At 41.7% G+C, this 20,475-nt stretch overlaps 1 protein-coding gene and 1 long non-coding RNA gene across 4 annotated transcripts in view; one reads left to right on the top strand and one right to left on the bottom strand.

Annotated features, from left to right (window-relative positions):
* The first annotated feature begins 582 nt into the window (after positions 1–582).
* LOC116540925 (putative protein FAM157A) overlaps positions 583–20,475 on the top strand; it is a 29,119-nt gene continuing 9,226 nt past the window's right edge. For both annotated transcript variants that reach the window (XM_032264750.1, XM_032264751.1), the window contains exons 1-2: positions 583–787; positions 8,862–9,059. In XM_032264750.1, the coding sequence (XP_032120641.1) occupies positions 590–787; positions 8,862–8,954 (291 nt within the window). In that variant the 5' untranslated portion in view covers positions 583–589 and the 3' untranslated portion in view covers positions 8,955–9,059. The remainder of the gene's footprint in view (positions 788–8,861; positions 9,060–20,475) is intronic.
* LOC116540927 overlaps positions 2,889–20,475 on the bottom strand; it is a 54,956-nt gene continuing 37,369 nt past the window's right edge. For both annotated transcript variants that reach the window (XR_004264643.1, XR_004264644.1), the window contains one exon: positions 2,889–3,281. This is a non-coding gene — a long non-coding RNA (uncharacterized LOC116540927). The remainder of the gene's footprint in view (positions 3,282–20,475) is intronic.

Below are 20,475 nucleotides of genomic sequence, written 5' to 3'. Positions count from 1 at the left end.
TAATTAAAATTAGTCCTCTCTGTTTTCTGGGCCTTGACCATTTTAAATAAAATTAGAATCTGTTAATTTTATTAACTACACTGTTAGCAAGAGGACCGTGAAGCATCCCTGGCTGCCAGCAGGGGGCACACAGGGACCATACCGTGAGCAAAAGGACCCTGCAGTGCTCTGGTTGCCAGCATAAGGCGTGCTGCCACCACACTGAGAGCAAGAGGGCCCTGCAGTGCCCCCAGCGGCCAGCAGGGGGCGTGCTGCCACTATGCCGCGAGCAAGAGGACCTGGCAGCACGGGCACCACACCGGAGCAAGAGGGCCCCTGCAGTGACTGGCCGCCAGCAGGTGGTGCCCGAACCCGCCTTTTCAGATTCCTGAGGCTCCGCCTCCGGCGTGCATCGCGTCACGGCGCCGGCGTCACGGCGTCCCGGCATCATGGCGCCACGGCGTCCCGGCGTCACGGCGTCCCGGCGTCATGGCGTCACGGCGTCCCGGCGTCATGGCGTCACGGCGTCCCGGCGACAGGGCGCCGGCGTCATGTCGTCACGGCGCCGGCGCCCGGCGTCACGTCGTCACGGCGCTGGCGTCACGGCGTCATGGCATCACAGCGCCGGCGTGCATGGCAGTCTAGGGAGGGGCGTTCTCCTCAGCACAGACGGGGGGCCGCTGCGAGGTCGGAGCTGCATTCTCTTCAGCACAGACCCGGCGCGGGCACCGAGAGGACAGAGGAGCGTTCTCAGCCCAGACCTTCGGGGCACCGCCTCGCTTTGGGACAACTCCGGGCCGCGTCCACGGTGAGTGAAATCCTTCCTGTTTGCAGCCTGACTGCTGTGGGTTGGAGACCAGGAAGAAGGTCTCGGCGAGGAAACCTGAACGGCAAAAGCCCCTCTGAATCCTGGGCGCGGAAGTTCTCCCGACCCAAGTCCAGGCGGCCGCGGTGTGAGGTCCGCACCGCAGCCTCAGAGCACAGACAGAGCGTTCCTAAGGCAGATAGACATCCGAAATACGAATACGACACCCGCGGTGTTCGTGTAGAAAACGCCCGTGAGGCTAATGCACGGTCCCAGGCCACAGTGTTACCATCACATCCGCACTGCCCGCGCGGCCTGGCTGATACAGCACTCTTAGTAATCAGCACCGAAACATCAGTGCAAACGTAGGAAGTCGTGTATGGTTAGGGCTAGGGTTTAGGGCTTAGGGGTTAGACGAATTTTAGGCAAAATAAATTTAAAGTTCAGGAGGCTGAGGCAGGAGAATTGCCTGAACCCAGGAGGCGGAGGTTGCGGTGAGCCGAGATCGCGCCATTGCACTCCAACCTGGGTAAGAAGAGCGAAACTCCGTCTCAAATAAATAAAAAATAAATAAATAAAAATAATAAAAAAATAAATAATAAATAAAAAAACCAAAAAATAAATAAATACATAAATAAATAAGTAATAGTTTATTTGAGCAAAGGAAAGGTTCGTGAATCATGCCTGAAGCACCAAATGGAAAACGGTTTGGAGCTGCGAGCTCTTCGCAGTGGCAGCTGAGTGAGGTTTCTCATTGGCTCCAGCTGGGCGACCGCCTGTTGTGGGGATGGTTCCCTCAGCGGCCATAGTCATATAGCCGGCTGGCAGCCGTGCTTTTTGTCATTGACCATGGTTGCTTTGTTATTTTTTAAAAGTCAGTTTAAATGCCTCCAAGTTCGGTTTCTGTTTGCTTAGGGAAGATCTCACGCTAACGGCTTCCTTTTTTGCTTTAACACAGCAAAACCATAATTCACTTTAATGTTACTTTCCTGGCATGGATAGAACTACATTCACATTTTTGTTATTTAGAAAGTCGGTTTAATTGGCCACCTATTTGTGATGGTGCATAAAATGTCTTTTAATCATTGGCATCTTGGATTAGATGAAATATGTTAACTCTATTAATCTTTGTTACTAAATCATAACAGGAGTTCAGTTTCTTTTTTTTTCTTCTAGGCTTTAACCATTTAAAATACACTCAAGCATCTCCTAACGATGTGGATACTTTATGAGAAATTTGTCCTTAGTGATTTCATCTTTGTGTGAACACCATAGAGTGCCCTTATAAAACCTAGATGGTGTAGCTCACTTCACACATAAGTTATATGGTATAGCCTATTGCTCCCAGGCTGCTAACCTGTATAGCTCGTCTCTGTACTGAATGCTGTAGTCAGCTGTCACACCATGGTGACTGTGGATTGTGATCCCAAAATATCTGAGTCGGGTCTCAGTCAATTTAGAAAGCTTATTTTGCCAAGGTTAAGGACATGCCCATGATACAGCCTCAGGAGGTCCTGACAACGTGTGCCCAAGGTGGGGTGGTCAGGGTAGAGCTTGCTTTTATACGTTTTAGGGAGACAGGAAACACCAATCAATATGTTTAAGATGTATAGTCATTTGGTCCAATAAGGTGGAACAACTAGAAGCAGGAAGTGGGGCTGCTTCCATGTCAGAAGTAGATAAGAGACAAAGGGTTAAATTCTTTTGAACCCTTGATCAGCCTTCCATTGAGTACACAATTTAGTCTGGCTCAGTGAATTTGCATTTTTACAGATGTAGTAGGGCAGAGGAATGGCACGATCTCAGCCCACCGCAACTTCTGCCTCCTGGGTTCAAGTGATTCTCTTGCCTCAGCCTCCCGAGTGGCTGGGATTACAGGCATGCATACCACACCTGGCTAAATTTTGTATTTTTAGTAGAGATGGGGTTTCTCCATGTTTGTCAGGCTGGTCTCAAACTCCCGACCTCAGGCGATCCACCTGCCTTGGCCTCCCAAAGTGCTGGGATTACAGGTGTGAGCCATCATGCCTGGCCAGGAAGTATATTTTGATTCTGATATTGTCAACTGTATTTCAGGCATAACTTTTTCCCTTGGAACATTAAATACTGCCTTGGTATTTTATTATACAAAGCCCAGATCCCTTTTTATCATATTCATTACTAGTTATATTGACATCTAAATTTAGAAACATTCCAGAGTCTGGGCTTCCAGGAATTCTTTTTGATCTTCTAAAAGGTAAATTATTTTTTCCCATAAGACACAGTGGCATCTACAGTCACATTGAACGTCCTGCCACTTTTATTTCTCTAATTCCATCAGAAAGCATCTTTGGGGGAATAACTTTGACTATCCCTTTAAACTCTTTTGTATTAGAAAGCATTGTGATGAAACATTGAATGATTGTGGTCACAAATTCTGTTTACATTCTTCCTGTCTTTGAATATTTTTTCCCAGTGGCAAATACTTGCTTCTGTTCTATTGTAGCTAAAAGGAATGCTGGGAAACAAAATAAAGACAAGCATTTATTAGAATAAGCGATTGAGTTACAATTTGCTATTTGTTTTTTTTTTTTTTTTTTTTTAACAAAGTCGCACTTTTGAAAACATTCAGCAGTAAATCGAAATCGAAATAGTCTCCACAATGTGAATTTTTTTCCTGGTTCTAAGGTGACCAGCTTTCCTAGAGAGAACCACACCACGAGAAAAGAAGTTACGATAAATATGTTTACATGTATGTGTTAACATAAAACATGTAAAAGAGGCATTTCCTTGAAGTTATATATTAGTTTGCATAATTTATTTTGCAGCATCATGAATGCTCTTATTTTAAAAAGTAGCAGTAGTGGCCAGGCGTGGTGGCTCACGCCTGTAATCCCAGCACTTTGGGGGGCCAAGGCAGGTGGATCATGAGGTCAGGAGATTGAGACCATCCTGGCCAACATGGTGAAACCCCAACTCTACAAAAAATTAGCTGGGCGTGGTGATGTGTACCTATAGTCCCAGCTACTTGGGAGGCTGAGGCAGAGGAATTGCTTAAACCTGTGAGGTTGAGGTTGCAGTGAACCGAGATGATGCCACTGCACTCCAGCCTATTGGTAGACCTAGATTCTACCCGCCCGATCCCCCCCCCCCGCAAAAAAGTAGGAGTAGTTAGTGTCAATAATTACTACTTATTAGTACAAAGAATTAAGCAGATATTTGAAAAAAATTACAATTTTTAAATAAAGGTTTTATTTTAAATTAGTTTGAGTCACACAGAAATTGGGAAGAAAATGCAGATTTCCCACATAGAGCCAACTGAGTTTCCCCTCTTATTAACATATCAGCATGTATCAGATATGTTATTAACATCTTTTTTTTTTTTTTTTTTTTTTTTGGAGGTTGGGTCTTTCTTACCCCGGCTGGAGTGCAGTGGTGTGATCTCAGTTCACTGCAACCTCTGCCCCTCAGATTCAAGCAGCTATCCTGCCTCAGCCTCCCGAGCAGCTGGGATTACTGGCACCTGCCATCACACTCCGCTAATTTTTGTATTTTTAGTAGAGATGGGGTTTCACCATGTTGGCCAGGTTGGTCTGGAACCCCTGACCTTAGATGATTCTCCCGCCTCTGCCTCCCAGAATGCTGGGATTACAGGCAGGACCCACCATGCCTGGCCAACATCTTACATCATTTGTCATAGTTAATGACTGGTTGTTACTATATTATTAAATAAGCTCACATTTTATTTGGTTTCCCTTAGTTCTGCCTTTTTCTGTCTAGGATCCCACAGGACATTTAGTCTTCATGGCAGGCTCCTCTTGGCTGTCAGCCTCTCATACTTTCCTTCTGAGGACTTGGAACAGTTAGAAGGATTGGCCAGGTATTGTGTAGAATGTCCTCCATTGTGGTTTACTTGGTGTTTTTGTCATAATTAGACTGGGGTTATGGGTTTGGGGGAAGCAGATCAGATATGTAGTGTGTTCACAAAAAGAATCAAAGTCTATAAAATATTTGAAGAGATGTATTCTGAGCCAACCCAGTGGGTTAGGGCGGGGTGGGGCTTCCAGGTTATAGGTAGATTTAAACATTTTCTTATTGGCAGTTGGTTGAAAGAGTTATTATCGATAGAAAGTAATGTCTGGGTTATGATAGGTATTATGGAGACCAAAGTTTTGCATGCAGATGAAGCTTCCAGGTAGCAGGCTTCAGAGAGAATAGATTGTAAATGTTTCTTATCAGATTTAAGGTCTGTTAAGAAACTAAATGCTGATTGGCTTTTCCTGAATTCCGAAAGGTAGTAGGGCATAATGAGGCATGTCTGACCACCTCTTTCCCGTCATGGCCTGAACCAGTCTTCCAGGTTAACTTTGGTGTCCCCTGGTGGAGAGGAGGGAGTCTATACAGATGGTTGGGGGAAGGGCCTTTGAATTTTTTTTTTGATTTGCAGGTACTATTCTAGTCTCTTCATGCTCTCAAGATGTGTTATCACCATTAATGTTAACTTTGATCACCTGGCTTAGGTAGTTTTTTCCCGTTTCTCACTGTGAAGTTATTTTTTTTCCCCATGTCTATATTGTATGTATGCTTTTGGAGGAAGTCACCATGCAGAGCCCACAATTAAGGAGTGGGGAGTTAGCCCCACCTCCTTGATGGCTGACTGTCTATATCAGGTATTTGGAATTCTTCTGTATAAGAGATTTCTATTCAGCTCATTTGTGTATCTGTTTAATCATTAATTTATACCATGCAATAGATACACAATCAGATAGTTACTTTAATCTTTTGGTTATTATCCAATTCTACAGTATTTTGTTGCTCTCTGTTCATACTTTGTGGCCATTGGGAGCTCTTTCTTTGCACTGGCTCCTTTTGACATAATTTCATGTATTTATTTATTTACAATTTATTTCTGTTACTTCAGAAGTATCCTGGCTCATGTATTTTCTGTTCCTGTACTCGTTTCAGCCATTTTTTTTTTTTTTTACAAGAGCCCTGTTAGAGAATGGTATTAAAAACTTATATCTGGCCACTAAATGTGGTCATTGCATCATGACCCTCACAGCTGACAGTGCAAAGAAATTTATGTGTGTATTCTAACTTATATGTACCCACTTAATTATAAAGGTTCCTACCTGGAACCATCTGTGTATATATTAAGCTAAATGTGAGTTTATACTTACGTTATGTATATTCTGATCCATTATCACAGAGCTTATTCTAGGCTTCCCCCATTTCTCATCTGTAGCTTCTCACTCTAACAGTGAGTAAACTGGCTCCCACTATCTGCAATTTATTTCATCCCTTGTTCCATTGGGAACAAGGAATTCATTTTTTATCTAGATTCCAGGTTGGGATTTAGTGAGAAATATGTTTGGTCTCTGTCTCCAGTTCCTGGTACAGGGCTCCTAAAACTTTTATAATTTCCTGAACAATAGGGGTGCTAGCAACATCCTGTGTTCTAATATTTGGTCTTTGGCCCTGGTTCCTGATATAGAGTTCCTAAATTCCTTGGAATCTCCTGACTGGTAGGAATGTCTTCTGTAAGGGCCCTCTGTGGGTTCCTGGATGGTTTCAGGTTGGGGGATGCTCACCAGAAAGACCAAGCCATGGTAAGAAGCTTGTAACTGTTAGCTTCATGTGTAATCTTTTGGGGGGTGTGAAGGGACTGCAGATTGAGTTAATAATCGATCATGTCTACATGATGAAGCTTCCATAAAAATTCCTACAATATGGAATCTGGAAAGTCCCAGATCAAGTCTGACAGATTTGATGTCTAGTGAGGGCTCATCCCTCATAGATCGTGCCTTCTAGCTATGTCCTGACATGGTAGAATGGGGAAAAGGGCTTCTAGATTATTTTATAAGGGTTTTGGTTTCATTCATGAGGGCAGTACCCTCATGATCCAGTCACCTCTCAATTACCTCTGAATACCATCCCTTGGGGATTACGTTTCAACATAGGAATTTGGAGGATATACACACATTGAGACCGTGGTAACTAGTAAACATAATAAGTAAGTGTTTTCCTGCGTTCCATAAGCCATTATAGCAAATTATCAAACCTGAGGAGTGGGTGTTGGAGTGCCTAGTTTCTAGCTATGTCATATAGAAGTTTGGGTAAACTGGAGATTCACTACTTTTGATTGGCATCTGAGGTTAGGGATAGTCTGGTGTTACTAAGCCCTTTACCTGTAGGGTCTGTATGAACTCCAGGTAATTAATGTCACCCAAGTGTTGTCCAAAGAGTTGGAAAATTTGTTGGTGTGGGAAATATCCCCCACCCCAATTTGCTGTCAGAAGTGAAGTGTCGAGAGTATAGTGGAAAATCAGGGTTATTTTTCTTTTTACAGATATAGTGGTTTCAAAATTAACTATTACCCCTATGGGAAATAACTTTATAAAATAGTCTACTGTTTTTGTATAGTACATTTTACTTTTAGCCTGTAGACTCTACTTAATTCAAAATGACTTATGTCAGTACCTTTGGCCCACCATTTGCAACATACATTGGTAATACAATTAGATTCTTGGTTGCACTGTGTATTTTGTCCTTAGATACTTCCACAATCTAAGTAATTTAATTTTTGTAGATTGTAATTTGTTCTTTGTGCTTTAAAATTCTATGGGTTTTATCAAATGCATAGTGTCAGGTATTCACCGCTAAAGTATCATACAAATACTTCAAATCCCCACCCCAGTCACTCACTCATCTGATTATCATCTCTGTAGTTGTGTCTTTCTGGACTGTCATATGAATGGAGTCATATAATGTATAGCATTTTCATAATTCCACCCTTCACTTAGCAACATACCTGCAAGATTCATTCATTTATTTTCATGGGTTGAAAGTTCATTCTTTTCTGTTGCTGAATGGGTATTCCATTGCTTGGTTGTATTTCAAGTTGATTATGCTAGTTTTTGTTTGAAAATCATTTTTCAAAGCAGCTGTCTAATCATAATACAATTTAGGGGTACATTTGTTGGATTGTAGGTAAGACTTGTTTATCTTTGGGAAAAACTGCCAAACTGTCTCCCAAAGTGGCGGTACCATTAATGCATTCTACCAGTAATGAATGATAGTACCTGTTGTTCTTCAACCTCCAATTGTTATTGTTGAGCTCTTTTAAGAGTCCTGCAGTTCTGTTAGGTGTGCAGTGATATCTCAGCATTATTTTAATTTGCAATCTCCTAATGAGACATCATGTTGAACAACCTTTTGTGTGATTATTTGTTATCTCTGTATTTTGGGGGGCTTTTTTTTTTTTTTTTTTTTTTAGACAGCATCTTGCTCTGTCATTCAGGCTGTAGTGCAGTGGCGTGATCTCAACTCATTGCAACCTCTGCCTCCCATGTTCAAGCAATTCTTTTGCCTCAGCCTGCCAAGTAGCTGGGATTGCAGGTACTCACCACCATACCTGGCTAATGTTTTGTATTTTTAGTAGAGAGGGGGTTTCACCATGTTGGCCAGGCCAATCTCAAACTCGTGACCGTAGGTGATCCGCCTGCCTCAGCCTCCCAAAGTTCTGGGATTACAGGCATGGGCCACCATGCCCATCATTATAGGCATGAGCCACCTTGCTCTCTGTATATTTTCTTTGGCTAGGTGTCTGCTCAGATATTTATCCAGTTTTAATTAGGTTTTTAGTTTTTCTTTAGTGTTCCTTTAAAGAGTTCTTTGTATATTTTCAATACAGTTTTAGAAATCATATAAGTATTTTATAAATATCTTCCCACAGTCTGTCTTGTCTTTTTGTTCTCTGAATAGGATTTTTCACAGTAGAAAATTGAGTTTTATAAAGTCCATGTTGTGAATATTTTCATGAATTGGCACTTGATGTGTGTTAAAAGTCAACAGCAAATCCAATGTCACATAGATTTTCTTTCAGATTTTTATAGTTTTGCATTTCCAATTACAGTCTCTGGACTATTTTGAGTAGGTTTTTGTGTTTTAATTTGTGTGTACATTCATTTCCTTCTATATGGCTTCCAAATAATTCTTCCATCCCCGTTTTTGGGAAGAATATGGATATAGTGGGCTTCATTTTGGTTTGAATTTCCGAAAGTATGACACTGAATAAACTGAATATTGAATTTTATAGGTATTTCAGGACAACCAGGAGGGGGTGCGCGTCCACCAAGAAACTGAGAGCAAGAGCATCTGTTCTGAGCCCTGGTGCCACCAGAGGGCGTGAGAAACCACCCCAACCAACTTCCCTTTGAGGTGCCAGAAGCAGCAAGGAGCTTTATCTTCCTCCCGGCAGCGCAAGGGTCATGTCATCTTTTGCTGTTGTTCATTGGTGAGTAAAAAGCTTCCTTTTCACAGCCCTGAGTGCAGAGGACATAGTCTTTACAGTACTCAGCAGAGAAAGAAATTCATCTAGAAAAATGAAACCCTCAAATCCCACTGTTTAGACTACGCCCTGATATTGTCAATGTCCAAGACACAGTGGCTGCTAATATATATTCTCACAGTGGCCTCTAATGTAATAATCACACCATGCCCAAACACCAATACAATATCCACACCATGCTGAACACTAATATATCACACAGTAGTCTCTAATACTAATAAATATAATATCAACTAAGTGGATTCTGTTGACATTGAGAGTTTTATAAGGGTTTCACAGCTTTGGCTGAACTATAACCCCTAAAATGGATTTTGATGAGGTCTCTGCTTTTCTGGTATGATATTGATATGGTCGTTTTAAAAAGTAATTTACTTTCAATAAGTTTCTAGGAAACTTCAGTAGCAGTACAAAGTACAACCTGTTTCTTCTTTTAGATTCCCCATCAGTTATTGCTGTACCAGATTTACAGTGTAAATACAGAATATTTTACCCAAAGTACAGACACTCTCCCAGGTAACCACCACATAACTCCTAGATCAGGAAAGCAGCATGGTTCCTACATGAAAATTCAGCCTACAAACTCATTTCACTTTTACCTCCTGCTCCACCTGGGAATATAATGTGTTTTTTCATTCTGATCCAGTTTTCTTTTCCTGGAACTGTTCCCAAGATTTACCTGCATGTTTATGATCTTGACACATTTAAAGAGCATACAAGTTTTTGTTTGAACACCTGTTTTCAGGTCTTTGGTGTATATACCTAGGAATGAACTCAGTGAGACATACGGTAAATCTATTTGTAACTTTTTGAAGAAACACCAAATTATTTTGGCATTTTACCATAGGCTGCACCATTTCATGTTGTCACAAGCAGTGTTTAATAGTTCAGGTTTGTGCACATCGTTGTCAACACTTTTTTTTTTTAGTGTAACTTTTCTAGCGTGAGTTAAAGGATATCTTGTTATGTTTTTAATTATGACTAATGATGTTAAGCATATTTTCATGTGCTTGTTGGTGAAGTGTGTGTTAAAGTCCTTTGTCAGTTTTTAGATTGGGTTGTTTTGTTGTGGACTTGTAAAAGTTATTTATACATTCTGGGTAACAGACAGTTATGAAGTATCTAATGCGCAGATTTTTTCTTCCATTCCGTGGGTTATTGGAGCATAATAAGAGTTAGCGTGTGGTCATCTCTGCCGCAGGTCCTGAGACAGAGCGCTAAGCCTTTGGAATGTATGAAATGATGTGTCTTTCGTATGCTAATGAGATGGCTGATGGCTGGGGGCACCTGGACAGCCTCAGTGGGGCTGGCTGCCAAGGGCACCTTGTCTTTAGAGGATTTGAAATTTCATCCCCACTTCCATCTCTGTGAAGGGGAGAAGTGCTGATGTTTGAGTTGATCACCTATGGCCACTGCTGTAACCAATCTGCCTGTGTAATGAAGGACAGGGTTGGGAGAGTGTCTGTGTTGCTGAACATGGAGAGATGCTGGGAGGTCATATCCGAAGAGGGCACGGGAGGCTGCACCCCTTCCACACACCTCACCTTGTGCATCTCTTCATCTCGCTGTTCATTTGCAACTTTTAAAATATCCTTGGTAATAAGTCAGCAAGAGTAGGTACACTGTTTTCCTGTGTTCTGTAATGTGTTGTAGCAAATTGATGAACCCAATAAGGGTGTTGTGGGAGCCTCCAATTTGTAGCCAAGTCAGACAGAAGATAGCCTGGGAACCTACTATTTGTGATTATCATCTTATAACTGAGTACCTGTATTTTCTTAAAGATGAAATGAATTAATTTTACCATTTTTCTTTTCCTGCACTTCCTACTTAGCTCTTTAGGAATGCAATTATAAGCTTTACTGTCTCTCCATCAGACACTGCCTACACTGCAAACTTTTCTAACTGTGTGTTTACTTACAAGTTCCAGGGACCAAACCTTGAAACAATCCAGGCACCCCTGGACTCTCCCCCTCCAGGAGATTGCCGGGAGACAACAGTCATTTTACGACCTAGCTCTGCCCGTGGTGGTGCTAGCAAGACCACCTAATGGATAAAACATCAGAGCAAGTCCCATAGACCCTGCACCTCCTCACCCCATCCACTGCATGCCATCCTGCCAAGTCCCCCTTTTAAAGCTCCCGCTTTCTGCCCTGAAAGTGGAAGCGATTTCCTTAAGGCAAGTGCCTGTATGTTCCCTTCAGCTAAGCTCTGGCATAAAGTCACTTTCTTTTCACCATTCTCGTGTTTGTCAGTTGAATTTGTAAGCAGCAAGAGGCATGCCCTGTGTCCTTAGGACTGAGCCCTTAGCCTATGGGGTCCGATGCTTTATCTATGTCAGAATTGGATTGTACTGTAGGACACCCAGCTGGTACCCAAGATTTGGTCTGTGTGGGGAAACAAACCCATGCATCTGTTAACAGAAGTGTTCTGTGTTGAGTGTTGACAGCATACTAGAAGACAGTTGTTTTTCCTATTATTACAGTTTCATCTTTCAACTTTTTTTCTTCATGTCTTCTGAGGTGAAACAATTTTCAATTTTGAGGAAATCAATTGATTTATTTATTCTTTTGTGGTTTGTGTGTCAGATCTAAGAAATTATTGCTACATCTAAGGTCATGAAGGTTTAACTGTACATTTTCTTCTAGAGTTTTTAGTTTTTGCCATATTTAGGTCTTTGATCCATTTTAAGTTAATTTTTATGTGGTATGAAGTAAGGATACAATTTCATGTCCCTTTATGTGGATAGCAAGTTGCCTTATATCACTTGTTGAGGACAGCATTTTTCCCCAATTTAATGGTTATGAATCTTGTCTAAAATCAGTTGAGCATGGAGGTATTGTTTTATGTCTGGACTCCCAGTTTAATTCAATTGATCTTTTTTGTTTATTCTTGTGCCAATATGATGCTGTTTTGGTTACTATTGCTTTGTAATAACATTTGAAATTGGGATGTGCAAACCTCCAGATGTGGAGTTTTTTTCAGGATTGGTTTGGCTTTTCAGGGTTCCTTGAAATTCCATATGAAAATTAGGATCAGCTTTACCATTTCTGTCCCAAGGCCTTTAGAATCTTCATAGGAATAACACTGAATCTGTAGATTGCTTTGTGTAGTTTGGCGAACTTAAGAAATACAGTCTTGAAATCCATGAACATGACATGTTTTTACATTTATTTGGGCTTTAATTTCCTTAAGCAATGTCTTATAATTTCCCCCTTTTAAGTCTTACCCTTTGATTACATTTATTCCTAAGCATATTATTGCTATTGGTGTTATTTGAAGTAGAATTTTTATAATCGTGTTTGCAGATTATTCATTGCTAATGTATATGTATAGAATGGGTTTTTCAGCCAGGTATGGTGGCTCATGCCTGTAATCCCAGCACTTTGGGAGACCGAGGCAGGCAGATCACCTGAGGTCAGGAGCTTGAGACCAGCCTGGCCAACATGGTGAAAACATGAACCTACTAAAAATACAAAATTAGCTGGGCTTGGTGGCATATGCCTGTAATCCCAGCTTTGTTGAAAGCCCTTTCTTCAACAGCTGAGAAAATTATGGGGTGTTTTCCATTCATCCTAACAATACTGTGTGTTACATGGATGGCATTGGTGTGTGGAACCACCATTGAGTTACTGGGATAAAAAATCATGTTCATGGTGTTTGATCCTCTCAAAATGCTGTTGGTTTAAATTTGCTATTATTTTGTTGAAGATTATTAAGTTGACATTTCTGAGGTTATAGATCAGTCCTTGAAGTGGCATGGCACTAAATAGGATAGATCAGGATGAGGTTGTGTATAGACTGCAGTTAGTATTTACAGAGCTAGTGTGTCAGGGTATTACAAAATCAGGAGATAGGGGTTGAAGGGTTCAGGGTTTACCAATTAAAGAGTATGGTATAAGGGCTTCAAGATAGGAGGTTCAGGTTGGGGGTTGGGAGCTGCATAGTAGAGGGAGAGATCAGGTGAGGAACAGGGTTAGGTTGAGAGGTCAGGATTACGGTGAAGGGTTAGGATGAAAGGTTTAGTGAGGGTTACGATTAGTGTTAAAGGTTAGAGTAAGTTTAGATTAAGGTTAGAATTGGAGTAGGTAAAAGTAAAGTTAGAAATTATGGTTGAGGGTTACCATCAGGTTAGCTTTGGAGCTAAGAGTAATCAGAGTAGCGGTAGGGTTAGGCTGTGGTTGGGGTTGGGTTGGGGTTGGGGTTGGGGTTGAGGTTAGGGGTTAGGGGTCAGGGGTCAGGAGTTAGGGGTTAGGGTTGGGGGTTAGAGGTTAGGGATTAAGGAACATCTCTGCATTTATTTATATTTCTTTTGGTTTCTCTCAACTGTGATTCATGGTTTTCTGAATGCATATTTGCATACCTTTTGTTACATTGGTACTTAATGGATTCAGCTTTAGAGGTGATATTGTAAATGGCATTTTAATAGTTTTTGTCCCAATCATTTCCATCCATTATTGCTGATATGAAGAAACTCAACTGACTTTTGTCTATTGGACATATTTTTTAGTTTCTAAACTCTCCATTCTGGCCGGGGCGGTGGCTCACACCTCTAATCCCAGCACTTTGGGAGGCCGAGGTGGGTGGATCACCTGAGAATAGGAGTTTGAGTCCAGCCTGGCCAGCATGACAAAATACTGTCTCTACTAAAAATACAAAAATTAGCTGGGCATGGTTGCTCATGCCTGTAACCCCAGCTGCTAGGGGACTGAGGCAGGAGGATCGCTTCAGCCTGGGAGGTGGATGTTGCAGTGAGCTGAGATTATGCCACTGTACTCCAGCCTGGGCAGCAGAGCAAGACTCTGTCTGAAAAAAAAAAAAAAATCTCCATCCGTTCCGATCAAGGCACAGTGTGGTGGGCTCGATTTCAGCTGAAATTTCCAAAATCACGGCCTGGGGTAATTCAAACACTGATTTTCAGAGATTCCCCAGGGCTGCCATGAGGGGTTGTCCGGTAGCACGCGGGAACCGGGGAGGATCCGCGCTCGGCACTGGGGCCTCGACTGACTGTGAAGCAGGTTCTCCTCAGGACCTGCCCACCCGGGAGAGGCCAGGATTCGGGACACCCAATCACCAGGTGAGGGAAGGAGGAAAAGGTGTCCTGTCTGTCGCCGCGAGTGCAGAGGAGGGAGCGCTGCCTTGGGCCTTACTTCCTTGTCAGGGTCTACGTGGCCTGTTGTAAAATGGTGTCCCTTCCGGGAGGCATCGACTATGCATCGTGACAGCTGAGCGCAGCGTGTCTTGCAGATGCAGGCTTGTTTCTGGGGAGAGATCCTGGCACGGAGAGAGGAGCGATGCTGAGCAGCATCATCAGGACTGCGGGGCGGGGTTTGGGGGGATGGCTGGGGACCCGCAGGTGCTGCGGAGTAACAAAGACTCGTGTTTTAATAGCTCATTTGTCTCACAGCATTAAAGCAGTTGAAACAGTATGGAAATATTTAACAGTAGGCATATGATAACTAGAAACATTGTTTAAATAAATTGTTTATACCTCCCCGCACAAAATAACATGTACCAAATACTAATATATACATATGTAAAGATTGTGAGCTGAACAAAGTGCAGATTTATGTTGAGCATCTGGGGAGGGAATATGATGGCTTCGACCCTTTTCTACACCTGCCAGGGTTTGTTCACTGTTACATGCCTGTCCAGGATGTTCTTATGTTGGCATTACAGTTTCCAACTTAATAATTCCCCAAGCTAGACTGTCTCCCACATTCTCTCCTTTCAAAAAAGGCAACACAGCTGTCTCCCATTGGGTTGACAGTATATTTAACATGAACATACTTTATGATACGATATATTTGTTCATGATGGGCTACTTCTGTTATACAATTAAATATATTTTCATTCTGATACTCTCAAACTGAAGTCTAACATATTTTCCTAGGAGCATTAATCATTCATTGCATATTTTATTACATAAGGCACAGATCCTTTTTTATCTTTAATTTCATGACTAGCTATATTGACATTATAAGTACTTACAACTTCAAATAAATTTGGAAACATTTCAGAGTCTGGGCTTCCAATAATTATCTGTGATTTTTTTTTTTTTTTTTTTTTTTTTTGAGATGGAGTTTTGCTGTTGTTGCCCAGGCTGGAGTGCAATAGCATGACCTTGGCTTACCGCCACCTCCGCCTCCCGGGTTCAAGCAATTCTCCTGTCTCAGCCTCCTGAGTAGCAGGGATTACAGGCATGTGCCACCACACCCAGCTAATTTTTTGTATTTTTAGTAGAGGCAGGGTTTCTCCATGTTGGTCAGGCTGGTCTCGAACTGCTGACCTCGTGATCAGCCTGCCTCGGCCTCCCAAAGTGCTGGGATTACAGGTCTGAGCCACCGTGCCCAGCATCTGTGATCTTTTAAAAGGTAAATTATTTTTTTCCCGTAACACATAGCAACATCTAAAATCACTCAATATTCTGCCATTTTTGTTTCTCTAGTTTCATCACTTTCTGTGAAGTATCATTGAGGAAATTGACTTTGAATATTCCTAAACTCTTCTGTTTCAGAAAGCGTTACAATGAAACACTAAATTATTGTGCTTACAAATTCTGTTCACATTCTTTGAATATTTTCTCCCAGTGGCCAATATTGCATTCTGTTGTATTATTGCTAAAAAGCATGCATGGAAAACAAAGACAGGGATATTTCGGAGTAAGTGATCCAGTCACAGGGAACTGATTTACCATTGAAACATTTTCTTTTCTAAATCTTGTATTCTAAAACAAAAGCAGTACCAGCAAAAAATCTTGGACACTAAGGAACTTTGTTTTACAGTCATTATTTTGACAGTGTTCAACCATGAATTGAACTAATCTCTAAAGTGAATTTTTTCCTGGTTGTCTAAAAAAGGACCACCTTTATATAGAGTGAACCCAAGACACAATCACAGTACCAGAAAAAATTATGTTAAGTAAGTTTATACATATATGTTAATTTGACATAAAATATGTAAAGAGGCATTTAGAATTATATAGTAGTCTGTGTGATTTAATTTTTATGTCATTAATGCTCTTATTAAAAGACAGCAATAGGTAACAGGGTCAATTACTGGTAATTAATAGTACAAATAATTAAGCAGGTGTTTGAAAAAATACAACACTTTTTAAAATTAAATTTTATCTTAGTTTTAGATTTACACAGAAATAGCAAACAAAACACAGATTTCCCATGTAGCTGCAATCCAGTGTCCTCTCTTAACATCTTCTATCAGTATGTCTCACATTATTTGTCATAGTGAGTGAACAAATATTGATAAGCTATTATTAACTGAAGCCCATATTTTATTTGGATTTCCTTAGTTATATCTTTCCCTCCTTCAGGGAGGAGGAGTTCTATCATTCCGTTGCATCCAGGATCCCACATAACTTTGTCATGACTGCTTAGGCTCTTGTTGGCTGTGATGGTTTCTCAGACTTTCCTTCTTCCAATGACCTTGACAGTGTTAAGGAGGATTGGTCAGGCATTCTGTAGAATGTCTCCCATTGTTATTTACCTGGTGCTTTTCTGATAAGTTGGCTGGGGTTATGGGTTTGGGGGAAGCAGATCACAGAGGTGAAGTGCTATTCTTGTCACTTCATGCTCTCAAGGTGAATTATCACCATTGATATTAACTGTGATCACATGGCTGAGCTACTGTTTGTCAAGTTTCTCTACTGTAAGGTTCCTTGTTCATATTTTTGATATTCTTCTGGAGGAAGTCACTATGCACAGTCCCCATTTAACGAGTGGGATGTTAGCTCCACCTCCTTGATGACTGATTGTCTGCATCAGTTATTTGGGACTCTTTTGTAAAGGAGATTTCTGTTCAACTTTATTTGCTTATGCACTTATTTGTATAAATGTGGACACATTTACTTTAAGCTTTGGTTATTATTCAATATTGCAGTATTTTGTTGCTCAATTTACTTCTGCCTGGGCCATTGGGAACTCTTTCCATTGGTTCCTGTTTTCCTTTGACATAATTTCATATTTTTTGAGTACTTTCTTCTTTTCTGGTATGTCAGTTATCCTGGGTCATATATTTACTGTCCCAGTCCCAGTATCAGCCATTTCTTCAGAGAGCCCTGATTTCTTTTATTAGAAAATGTTATTAAATATTTATGTCTGCACCAGGCACAGTTGTTCATGCCTGTAATCTCAGCACTTTGGGAGGCCAAGGTGGGTGAATCACCTGAGATCAGGAGTTCAAGATTGGCCTGGCCAACATTGTGAAAGCTTTCTCTACTAAAAATACAAAAATTAGCCAGGAATGGTGGTGGGCATCTGTAATCCCAGCTACTCAGGAGGCTGAGGCAGTAGAATCTCTTGAACCTGGGAGGCATAGGTTGCAGCAAGCCGAGATTGCATCACTGCACTCCAGCTTGGGCAACAAGAGTGAAAGTGCATCTCATAAAAAACATTTATGTCTGGCAGGCATGGTGGCTCATACCTGTAATCCTGGCACTTTATGAGGATAAGATGGGAGGATTCCTTGAGCCCAGGAGTTTGAGACCAGCCTGGGCAGCACAGGGAGACCCCATCTCTACAAACAATAAAAAAGCTAGCCAGGCATGGTGGTGCATGCCTATGGTCCCAACCTTGAGAGGCTGAGGTGGGAGGATTGCTTGAGCCCAGGAGGTCAAGGCTGCGGTGAGCCATGTTTGTGCCACTGCACTCCAGCCTGGTTGACAGAGTAAGACTGTCCCCCCCAATAAAAAAAAGTAAAAAAAAAAGAAAAATTCATTTCATTTGGCTCATGATTCTAGTGGCAGGAACATTGAAGATTGGGCAGCTGCATTTGGTGGAGCTTTATGGTGCTTGAACACATGGTGGAAAGCAGAAGGGGAGCCAGTGTGCACCAGAGATGACATGGCAAGAGAGAAACCAAGGAAGCTATACTCTTTTTAACAGCCTGCTCTTGGCTGGGCAACAGAGTGAGACTCTGTCTCAAAAAAGAAAAAAGAAAAGAAAAAGAATAATAATAAAACTTAAAAAATAAAATGTTAGCCACAAATAAAGCATAAATACTGTAATGGTTAATTTTAGGTGTTTCCTCGATAGGATTAAGGGATACTCATATAGCTGGTAAAGCACTATTTCTGTGACGGCATTTCTGGAAGTCCCTTGATAAGAACCTCTGTTGATTTAGTCATCATTCTCTTCTGGGCACTGAGAGGGAGACTTTATTAAAATGGAGATTTTCTTGATAGATGTAAATTTCCCTTATAAAAGGTTAATTTCCACCTTGTTTTCAGAACTTCCCTGTATCTGGAACTCCTGGCCTCAAGTGATCCTCCCGCCTGGGATTATGGGTGTGAGGCACAGTGCCTGGCTTTTTATTTTTTGAACAAGATCTTTCACAGAGTATAAACTTTTCTTGTACATATACTAAACGAGGGTTGGGGGTAGAAAATTCATGAGTTTTCTGGGAAAGGGATGTGCAATTCCCAGAACTCAGGGTTTCTCCCATTTTAAACCATATAGGGTAACTTCTGGACATTGCCATGGCATTTGTAAACTGTCATGGCACTGGTGGAAGTGTCTTTTAGCATGCTAATGAAACTGTCCTTGAAAAATTATGACTTAGTGAAAGAAATCTAACTTAACTGATTCCATCTTGCTTGTAACCTTGAAGCTGTCCTCGTTCATTCCTGGGCTTGGGCTGAACTAACTTTGGTAGAAACTTAGTTTATAGTTCAAGCATAAGATTGTAACAGCAGCTTTTTCCCAAAGCAGACCTCTTTATTGCCTGGGGACTAGATTGCCTTTGTAGGACTAACATTAACCCCAACGTTAGAAATTATGGTTTAGGAGTCATGCAGTTGGAGGCTACAAGACTCTGACCCTCCCTAAACTGCACCTAACATCAGTGCTTGGGATGTTTTGTAGACCCTGCACTTGATGGATCAGCTGACACCACCCAGATCAGTAAACTGGCTCATCTGATCTTGTGGTCAGACCCTGGAACTGACTCTGCTCAAGAAGACAGCTCCAACTCCTGTGATATCATCTCTGACCAATCAGCATGCTTGGCTTACTGACTTCCCCCCACCCATCAGCTTATCCTTAAAAACTCTGCTTCCTGGGCAGGTGAGGTGGCTCACGCCTGTAATCCCAGCACTTTGGGAGGCCAAGGCGGGTGGATAACCTGAGCAGGAGTTCGAGACCAGCCTCGACAACATGGTGAAACCCAATCTCTACTAAAAATGCAAAAATTAGCTGGACTTGGTAGCATGTGCCTATAATCCCAGCTACTCAGGAGGCTGAGGCAGGAGAATCATTTGAACCCAGGATACAGAGCTTGCAGTGAGCCGAGATCATGCCATTGCTCTCCAGCATGGGTGACAAGAGCAAGACTCCATCTTAAAACAAAAACAAAAAACTCTGCTCCCTGAATGCTTGGGAGAGACTGAGTTGAATAATAATAAAACTCTGGTCTCCCACATAGCTGCCTCTGTATGAATTATTCTTTCTGTATTGCAGTTCTCCTGTCTTGATGAATTGGCTCTATCTAGATAGAGGGCAAGGTGAACCACTGGAGCAGTTATACTAATGCAGTATAATTAGTGTATAGCAAGCAGTGAGTACGACTAGTGGTCACTTTCATCACTATCTTGGTTTTGACCTGCTTTTTTTTTTTTTTTTTCTCCACATTCTGTTTTATCAGTAGTTTTTTGGGACTTGTATCTTGTGCTGACTTTCTTTCTTATCCTGTGATTAAGAACACTTAACCTCCTGGGAATGTAATCCAACAGGTCTCAACCTTATTTTACTCAGCACTTATCCAAGATTGAGTCACTCTGGTTCAAATGCCCCTGACAGTGTCATGTGTTAAAAAACTCATCACCAAACCCAAGGTCACAAAGCATTCTTTCTGTGTGTTCTTCTAGAATTTTTATACTTTTATGGCTGGGTACAGTGGCTCATGCCTGTAATCCCAGCACTTTTGGGGGCCACGGTGTCTGGATCACCTAATGTTAGGAGTTCAAGACCAGCCTGGCCTACATGGCGCAAACCTGTCTCTATTAAAAATACAAAAATTAGCCAGGCATAGTGGCAGGCACCTGTAATCCCAGCTACTTGGGAGGCTGAGGCAGGTGAATCGCTTCAACCTGGGAGGCAGAGGTTGCAGCAAGCCAAGGTCACACCACTGCACTGCAGCCTGGGCAACAGAGCAAGACTTTCTTCTAAGAAAGAAAGAGAGAGAGAGAAAGAGAGAAGAAAGAGAGAGAGAGAAAGGAAGGAAGGAAGGAAGGAAGAAAGGAGGGAGGGAGGGAGGGAAAGAAAAATAAAAAGTATTTGTATAGTTTTGTTGCCAGAAAAGGGGTCTTGTCCTGGGCCCCAAGAATTTGTTTTGGATCTCACATGAGAAAAAATTT

The sequence above is a fragment of the Sapajus apella genome, unplaced genomic scaffold, assembly GCF_009761245.1.
Source record: "Sapajus apella isolate SASKATOON/1434 unplaced genomic scaffold, GSC_monkey_1.0 scaffold146, whole genome shotgun sequence".
Lineage (NCBI taxonomy): Eukaryota > Metazoa > Chordata > Mammalia > Primates > Cebidae > Sapajus > Sapajus apella.
Note: the sequence above shows the minus strand (reverse complement) of the source record. Positions and strands in the feature narration are given on the sequence as shown.